This window comes from Mandrillus leucophaeus, unplaced genomic scaffold (assembly GCF_000951045.1).
Source record: "Mandrillus leucophaeus isolate KB7577 unplaced genomic scaffold, Mleu.le_1.0 Scaffold315, whole genome shotgun sequence".
NCBI classification, from domain to species: domain Eukaryota; kingdom Metazoa; phylum Chordata; class Mammalia; order Primates; family Cercopithecidae; genus Mandrillus; species Mandrillus leucophaeus.
This window is the reverse complement of record NW_012103310.1, coordinates 1341280-1350278: the sequence shown is the minus strand read 5'-3', so window position 1 is coordinate 1350278 and position 8999 is coordinate 1341280. Positions and strand designations below refer to the sequence as shown.

General features: G+C 45.0%; 1 protein-coding gene across 1 annotated transcript in view; it reads right to left on the bottom strand.

Annotated features, from left to right (window-relative positions):
* Positions 1–2244: 2244 nt before the first annotated feature.
* RIPPLY3 (ripply transcriptional repressor 3) overlaps positions 2245–8999 on the bottom strand; it is a 47277-nt gene continuing 40522 nt past the window's right edge. The window contains 2 exon segments of the mRNA XM_011987752.1: positions 2245–3022; positions 7714–7781. Coding sequence (XP_011843142.1) covers positions 2704–3022; positions 7714–7781 — 387 coding nt within the window. The 3' untranslated portion in view covers positions 2245–2703.

Below are 8999 nucleotides of genomic sequence, written 5' to 3'. Positions count from 1 at the left end.
GTGATTATTTAGTTTTTATCTCAAGCATCACATGAAGGAGTAAGGATAAGACTTCTAGTATTTTTCTGTGATCCAGTACTTTTCTGTGAAAAAGCCAGCAAAATTAGGGGTCATATTAAATCCTTTCTGAAAGTCACACAGGTTTAATTGTTTTTAAGTCTGAAAAGATGTACTTTAAACAAAAGAAACAATAAAATACGATTTTTAATTTTTAAAAGAAAAAGCCAAATTTATTCAAAAACCAAAAGAGTAAACATTTTAAAAGAAAAAAAAAAAGTCCCAGAAAAGAAAAACACAAAAAGAGGAATTTTTCAAAAGACTGACGCAATAAAAAACTATTGATGTTTGTTACCTTTACACAAAGGAAAGGGAGAACAGCAGAATGTGATTTTACTTTGCAATGTGTACTTTCTATAGCGCTTGGATCGCTAAAAGTATTTCCGTTCATTACTCCTACTTTTTAATATATTAGGCCTAGTATGGTGGCTCATTCCTGTAGTTCCAGTGCTTTAGGAGGCCTAGGTAAGAGGACAGCTTGAGGCCAGGAGTTCAAGAGCAGCCTTGGCAACATATTGAGAACCTGTATCTACAAAAAACATATTTTTAATTAACTGGGTGGCTGGGCACGGTGGTTCATGCCTGTAATCCCAGCACCTTGGGAAGCCGAGGTGGGTGGATCACCTGAGGTCAGGAGTTCGAGACCAGCCTGGCCAACATGGTGAAACCCCATCTCTACTAAAAATACAAAATTAGCCAGGCGTGGTGGCACATGCTAGTAATCCCAGCTACTCAGGAGGCAAAAGCAGAATTGATTGAACCTGCAAGGCAGAGGTTGCAGTGAGCTGAGACTGTGCCGTTGCACTCCAGCCTGGGCGACAAGAGTGAAACTCCGTCTCAAAAAAACATTGCTGGGCATGGTGGCTCACACCTGTCATCCTACCTACCACGAAGGCTGAGGTGGGAGGATTCCTTGAGCCCAGGAGTTCAAGGCTGCAGTGAGCTATTATTGAGCCACTGCACTCCAGCCAGGGACAGAGCAAGACCCTATGTCTAAAATTTTAAAAAATAAAATAGAATACTGAAATAAAATATTAATAGTTTATAATTTTAAAAGAATTATTTTTAAAAACCATGAAAAACCAAAAAACCTTAAAGCAGGAACTATTTAAAAATGTCTTAAGCAAAAAAGGTGATTATCAAACATTTTTTCAAAATATTTATTTCAAGTAGAAATCGATATAATGTACTACATACAGGAAGACACCACATGTAAGATAAGTAAGTCAAAAACGTTCAGGAATACACATTTATCATCAAAACATTAAAAACTCAAAATAATTTTACATTAGATACTTTAACTAAAAATAGTGTTCATGGGTTAAGGGTATGGTTAAAAAAACAAAAAATTTTTAAAAAGTGTTCATCTATTAAAATAAGCCCCAAACAGTCACCAACTAAGAGTGAAGGTTCTACTCCCTATAAATTCATACACACAGCCCTTATACAGTCATCGTATACATTTTTATCTAATTGTCTCCTAAAAATCCCTTTTTGTTACTTTTTTTTTTTTTGAGATGGAGTTTCATTCTTGTTGCCCAGGCTGGAGTGCAATGGCACAATCTCAGCTCACCGCAACCTCCGCCTCCCAGGTTCAAGCCATTCTCCTGCCTCAGCCTCCCGAGTAGCTGGGATTACAGGCATGCGCCACCACACCCAGCTAATTTTATATTTTTAGTAGAGACGGAGTTTCTCCACATTGGTCAGGCTGGTCTCGAACTCCCAACCTCAGGTGATCTGCCCGCTTCGGCCTCCCAAAGTGCTGGGATTACAGGCATGAGCCACCATGCCTGGTCCTTTCTGTTACTCTTATGGGAATTATTTGGTGGGTAAAAAAAAATTTTTTAATAAATACAATTTTTTTTTTTTTTATTGCCAGGCTCAGTGGCTCATGCCTGTAATCCCAGCACTTTGGGAGGCTGAGGCGGATGGATCACCTGAGGTCAGGAATTCAAAACCAGCCTGACCAACATGGTGACACCGAGTCGCTACTAACAATACAAAAAATTAGCCACACCTGTAATCCCAGCTACTTGGGAGGCTGAGACAGGAGAATCTCTTGAACCCAAGAGGTGGTGGTTGCAGTGAGCCGAGATTGTGCCACTGTACTCCAGCCTGGGCAACAAGAGCGAAACTCTGTCACAAAACCAAACCAAACCAAACCTTTTTTTTTTTTTTTTCCCAAAATGCTACTAAGCAACTGCATCTGCCCTTGGATGATAGATTAAAATGGGGTTTAATATCTAAATTATTTTTACAAAAGCAGAAAGAGCTAAGTAATGAGTCTCAGTTTAAGTAGGAGGTGGAGTGGGTGACTAGGAAGAATCCGTCACCTGATCAGCGAGTGACAATGCTCGAAGGAGCTGTGAAAATGGGCTCTACCAGATAACAACTCTGTTGACACAGACCTTCTCTGTGTCCTGGAATCCTCTCTCAAAGGTATGCATGAGTGCACCAAAAACGAATCGCCAGGAGAAAGAAAAGTAAAAGCTGACTCTCTGCCCTGAGTAGTGTGCGGGCCAGGGGCTGCCCGAGAAGTCTCCAGCCTCTGTACACTCAGCAGGGATGCGCGGTGTCCTGGCTCGGGTGTCCCCAAGAGAACGTTGGGGCAGGTCCCGGAGCAGGGTCCAGGAGACAGAGACAGACTCATTTGGATGAGGAGCACTCGCCGCCCCTTGAGGAGTCGCCATGAGGGAGAGGACCCTCCCCCCAGGAGTCACCCCCTCCTGAGGATCGCTGCCCTCAGTTGATGCCCTGGTCTCTGCCGTTTTCCTGCAGACCTCCTGCCTCCTGGGGTGGAAGATGGAGGGGCGGGGGTCCTTCCTCTGGCTCTTCAGCTTCCGAAGCAGACTCAGTGGACTCATCGTCATAGAAGTCAATCGTGGCTTGCACTGGGAAACTGGCCAGCACTTGCTCCCCGGAGCTCTGCAGGTATTCTTGACGCTTTGACATGGGTAAATAGACTCTAATATTTAAGAAACAAATACACCATTAATCAACCTGAACCTCGTCCTCAACTCCTTCTAGAGGACGCTTTTTCCCAGAAACAAAGAACTCCCCAGTCTTCCTCTCTGGTCTTTGCCTTCACAACACACAGAATTTAAGCCATCAGAACAGAGAACTGTAGGCACCTATTGGAGGGATCTGGTGATAAACCTATCCCAGTTCACAAGTGAGTTATAATCTGACCCAGCCAGTCAATTTAGACAGTCGCAAGGAAAAGGGTGTGCTTCAAGGAAGGTAAAAGGCAACTGAAAACATTGAATTCTAAGATTAGGAGGCTCACTGTGATCAAACAGGGGACTTGACTCTTCTTGGATAATTGATGTCCCACTTAGGTGAGGCCCCACTCTCCCACCCCACCGTCTGTCCCCTGCAGCATGGGAAATGCTGTAACCCCTTGGGTTCTGGAGGAAATTTACTCTGACATCTCTGAAACGCTGGTCTAGAGAAGCAGCTAAGTTTTCCAGATGTTGCCATAGAGAAATTGGAGGCACAAATCCCTTGCTCTGCCAGAATAAAAAAGATGTGCTGAGGAAAAAAGGAAATAAAAGAAAGAGAAAGAAAAAAGAAAGTACTTAAGTATGTAAAATTTGGAACCCCTAAATTTCAGGTTTTTATAGAATTTTGGATTTGCTCATACATGGCAAGTATTAAGATATCCCCTCCCCATATCTTTTTTTTTTTTTTTTTTTTTGAGAAGGAGTCTCGCTCTCTCACCCAGGCTAGAGTGTAGTGGCGCGATCTCGGCTCACTGCAACTTCCGCCTCTTGAGTTCTGTGATTCTCCTGTCTCAGCCTCCCGAGTAGCTGAGATTACAGGCACCCACCACCACGCCTGGCTAATTTTTGTATTTAGTAGAGATGGGGTTTCACCATGTTGGTCAGGCTGGTCTCGAACTCCTGATCTCAAATGGTTCGTCCAACTCGGCCTCCAAAAGTGCTGCGATTACAAGCGTGGGCCACCACTCCCGTCCATAATCTCTCATTCTTTACTTATTTCCTTTCTTCTTTGTTTTTGAGAAAGGATCTCACTCTGCCACCCAGGCTGGAGTGCAGTGGGGCAATCATAGCTCACTGCAGCCTTGAACTCCTGGGCTCAAGCATCTCCCGCCTGAGCCTTCTTAGTAGCTGAGACTACTGGTGCATGCCACCACGTCCAGCTAATTCTTTATATTTTTCATAAAGACAGGGTTTAGCCATATTTCCCAGGCTGGTCTGTTACTCCTGAGCTCAAGTGATCCTCCTGCCTCAGCCTCCCAAACTATGAGATTACAGGTGTGAACCACCATGCCTCGACCTGCTTTTCATTCATTAATTTATTTGCATTTTTCTCTGTAGTCTTCTGAGGAAGTAAATTTGTCAATTGATCACTGCTTATTTGCAAAGCTGATTTCAATATCCTTTTTTTTCAGATAGAAGAGAAAAGGGGGAGAGAAAACACCCTTCTATAAATAATGGATGATAGTTCTTCACTTCATAAGATATCCAATAGACCAGTGCTTCTCGACCTCCAGGGGACATCTGGCAATGTCTGGAGACATTTTTGATTGTCAGAACTGAGGGGAAGCTACTGACATTTAATGAGTAGAGGTCAGGAATACTGGTAAACACCCTACGAGGCCCAGGCTAGCTCCCACCATGAAGAATTATCCAGCCCAAAGTGCCAACAGTGCTAAGGTTGAGAAATTCTGCAACGGACAGAATGTATATATTCATCTAAGACAGAAATATGAGCATAGTTCCATTTTTAGCCATGTTTACAATTAGGTATTTATACTGAAGTATTCACAGGTGAATTCCTAGCATGTCTGAGATTTGCTTTAAAATATGCTGGGGTGGGACACAGTGGCTCATTGGCTCATATCTGTAATCTCGGCAGTTTGGAAGGCCAAAGCAGGAGGATCAATTGAGCCCAGGAGTTTGAGACCAACCTGGGCAACATGGCAAAACCCCGTATCTGAAAAATAAAAAAAAAAAAAAATTAACTGGGTGTGGTGGTGTGCACTTGTAGTTCCAGCCACTCCAGAGGCTGAGATGGGAGCCTGGAGAGGTGGAGGCTGCAGTGAGCTGCGATGACACCACTGCACGCCAGCCTGGGCAACAGAGCAAGACCCTATCTCAAAATAAAATAAAATAAAATATGCTAATAACAACAACATAGTTGCGGGTGATAAATATGATCAGCTCAGACCGTTGATAACTATTGAGGCCGGTGATGGGTACATGGGGTTCACTGTACTATTCGCTCCACTTTTGTGTATGTCTGAAATTTTCTGTAATAAAAATATAAAATGAAATTGTATATCCAGTGTGCAATGTATGGCTGCAGCTCATGCTTTGTCAGTCACAGCATTGTCAACCAGTCAAAAACAGGGTGGCTGGGCACAGTGGCTCACGCCTGTAATCGCAGCACTTTGGAAGTCCAAGGCGGGTGGATTACCTCACATCAGGAGTTCAAGACCAGCCTGGCCAATATGGTGAAACTCTGTCTCTATTAAAAATACAAAAATTAGCCAGGCATGGTAGCGCCTGTAGTCCCAGCTACTCCAGAGGCTGAGGCAGAAAAATCGCTTGAACCTGGAAGGCAGAGGTTGCAGTGACCAAGATTGTACCATTACACTCTAGCCTGGGTGACAGAGCGAGACTCTGTGTCAAACACAAAAAACAACAACAAAACAAAAACGGAGGCAGCAGCAGTGTGTCTGTGAGGCCGGCTGTGGGTAGGTGGTGCGACTGGATGCCTGCAGGGCATGAAGCAGGGTGGTGACTCTCAATCCTGGCTGCACATTAAGACCTCCTGGGGAGTCTGTAAAAATACAAGCCAGGCGCAGTGGCTCACGCCTGTAATCTCAGCACTTTAGGAGACCAAGGTGGGTGGATCACCTGAGGTCAGGAGTTTGAGACCAGCCTGGCCAACATGGTGAGACCGCATCTCTACTAAATATACAAAAAAAAAATTATCCGGGCAGGGCAGCATGCACCTGTAATTCTAGCTACTTGGGAGGCTGAGGCAGGAGAATCGCTTGAATCTGGGAGGTGGAGTTGCAGTTGAGCCGAGACTGCACCACTGCACTCCAGCCTGGGCAACAGAGTGAGACTCCATCTCAAAACAAACAAACAAACAAACTTGATGCCCGAGTCTTTCCCTAGAACAAGTGAATCAAAGCGCCTGGGAGAACCACCCAGGCATCTGTATTTTTAAAAGCTCCACTAGTAATTCTATGAGGATTGAAAACCATTGGTGTGGCCAGTAGCAGTGGCTCATGCCTGTAATCCCAACACTTTGGGAAGCCTAGGGAAGAGGCTAGCTTGAGCCCAGGAGTTCAAGACCAGTCTGGGCAATATAGTGAGGCCTTGTCTCTACAAAAAATTACAAACTTAGCAGAACATGGTGGCACATACCTGTGGTCCCAGCCACTTAGGAGGGTGAAGTGGGAGGATCGTTTAAGCCCAGGAGGCAGGGGTTGCAGTGAGCTGAGATTGTACCACTGCACTCCAACCTGGGTGACAGAGTGAGATGTCAGAAGAAAAAAGAAAACTATTGGTGTAAGGCATACAAGGAAAGCTTCCTTCTAACCAGTCTGAGGGGTCTGAGCTTCATGCCTACACATGAGTGTCTTCGGGTTGTATTCAGCTTTCCAGTCTTACAGAGTAACCAAGGCAAAGGCACCTGGAGGAGTGGAGGCGGCCCAGGCAAGGTTAATTTTAGTAAAGGAGATGGAGAAAGAGAATAAGAGACAGAGACAGAGAGACAGGCAGAAATCCTAAACATGAGCCACTTGTCTAAAATGGACGGAGTGTAGATGGATACAGCAGTGAGAATTCTGGTCACCACCAGGACCACGACACACACTTCAGAGGCAGGAGGAAAAGGCTCTCTCAAAGGTGCTTGGCACCCACTGTGCTGGAGCCAATCATTTACTCAACACATAGATTTTTTTGTTTTGTTTTTTTGGAGACAGAGTTTTGCTCTTGTCATCCAGGCTGGAGTACAATGGTGCGATCTCAGCTCACTGCAACCTCCACCTCCCAGGTTCAAGTGATTCTTCTGCCTCAGCCTCCCAAGTAGCTGGGATTACAGGCACCCGCCACCACGCCCAGCTAATTTTTTGTATTTTTAGTAGAGACGGGGTTTCACCGTGTTGGTCAGTCTGGTCTCGAACTCCTGACCTCAGGTGAACCACCCGCCTCAGCCTCCCAATGTGCTGGGATTACAGGCATGAGCCACCATGCCCACCCTCAACATACAGATTTTGAAGGTCGACTTTGCACTAAACAGTACACTAGCTTATATCCTGGTAGGACAATAGAAATATACCTCAGTATCTAAGTTTTTATATATGCACATACAATTCATATGCAATTATATAAATACAATACAAGGCATAATATGTAATGAGAAGTAGAAATAAAAAGTATAGAGAAAAGAGAGAGGCCAACTGCACTTTGCAGAAAACACCGAATGGATGAATACATGAATGGATTCCAGAAATCCAACAAAATATCCTTGGTATGAGGAAACTAAACAATACCAAAGAATATATTGAATTATTTTCCACTTTGTTGAAAATCTATGTGGTTGAAGACACTAAAGTGTATTAACGCCTATATTAAAAGGAAATTACAGATTACTTATTGTGAAGTCATATATTACCTTACAGGATGCTGAAACCCAAAGGCTCCCTTTGATCCAAAAGCGTGTTGGTCAGCCCTAGGTTCAAGCTGTAACGACAGACACATACAAACACAGAGACAGTGCAAGAGCATTGGAAGGTGACATCCTGAGGTTTTAAACCACAGAACGTAAGTCGCCTGCAATTGTTCATATCAGTATCAATTGTAGAGCATTTAGACACTTTGTCAGTATCAGTTCCTGTTACTGCGGCCCAAAATGTCCCAGGCACTGTGAAGAATTCCGATGAAAGGAGTCAGACACAGTGCCTCGGTCCAGCATTTTACCATCTAATGGACAGAAACTCACATGTGTGCAAATAACCATGCTACAAAGCATCACATGGTGAGACACCCATGATTCTAAGCATGAAGGAAGATCAGGAACGGGCTCATGGAGGGCCTCGCAGAGACATCTGTGGCATGTGGGTTTGCGATTCTAAGACTATTTTGGCAGAGGAGAGCATCAAATTCAGAGTGGCAGTACCGGTCACGGTAGCTCATGCCTGTAATACCAGCACTTTGGAAGGCTGAGGCAGGTGGATTACCTGAGGTTGGGAGTTCGAGACCAGCCTGACCAACATGGTGAAACCCTGTCTCTACTAAAAATACAAAATTTAGCTGGGCGTGGACGTGGTGGTGCATGCCTGTAATCCCAGCTACTCGGGAGGCTGAGGCACAAGAATCACTTGAACCTGGGAGGCGGAGGTTACAGTGAACCAAGATCCTGCCACTGCACTCCAGCCTGGACAACAGAGCGAGACTCCGTCTCAAAAAAAATTCAGAGTGGCAGGAAAATAGAGGGCGCAGGTGGGGAGCGGTGAGGAGCTTGGCGTGGTACCAGTGAGACACTGTGATGGGCAAAGGGCTCAAACAGTGACATTTGCCTTGAATACCCACTGTTGAGTTTAGGTTTGACTCTGGATACAGGAACTGGAGGTGGATTTTTGAGTCAGGGAGTCCAACTATCAGATCCGTATTTCAAGGAGAGCAGTGGCCGCAGGGAGCTGTGCACAGATGAGGCTGACGTAGAAAGGGCTTGGAGGAACCAGTCTTGGCAATTGATGGTGAAGAGCTTCTGGATGAGGGCAGGATGTGAACTCAGGCTGGGTGCTATGGCTCACTCCTGTAATCGCAGCACTTTGGGAAGCCCAGGTGGGCAGATCACTTGAGGTCAAGAGTTCAAGACTAGCCTGGCCAACACGGTGAAGCCCCGTCTCTACTAAAAAATACAAAATTAGCCAGGTGTGGTGGCACATGACTGTAATC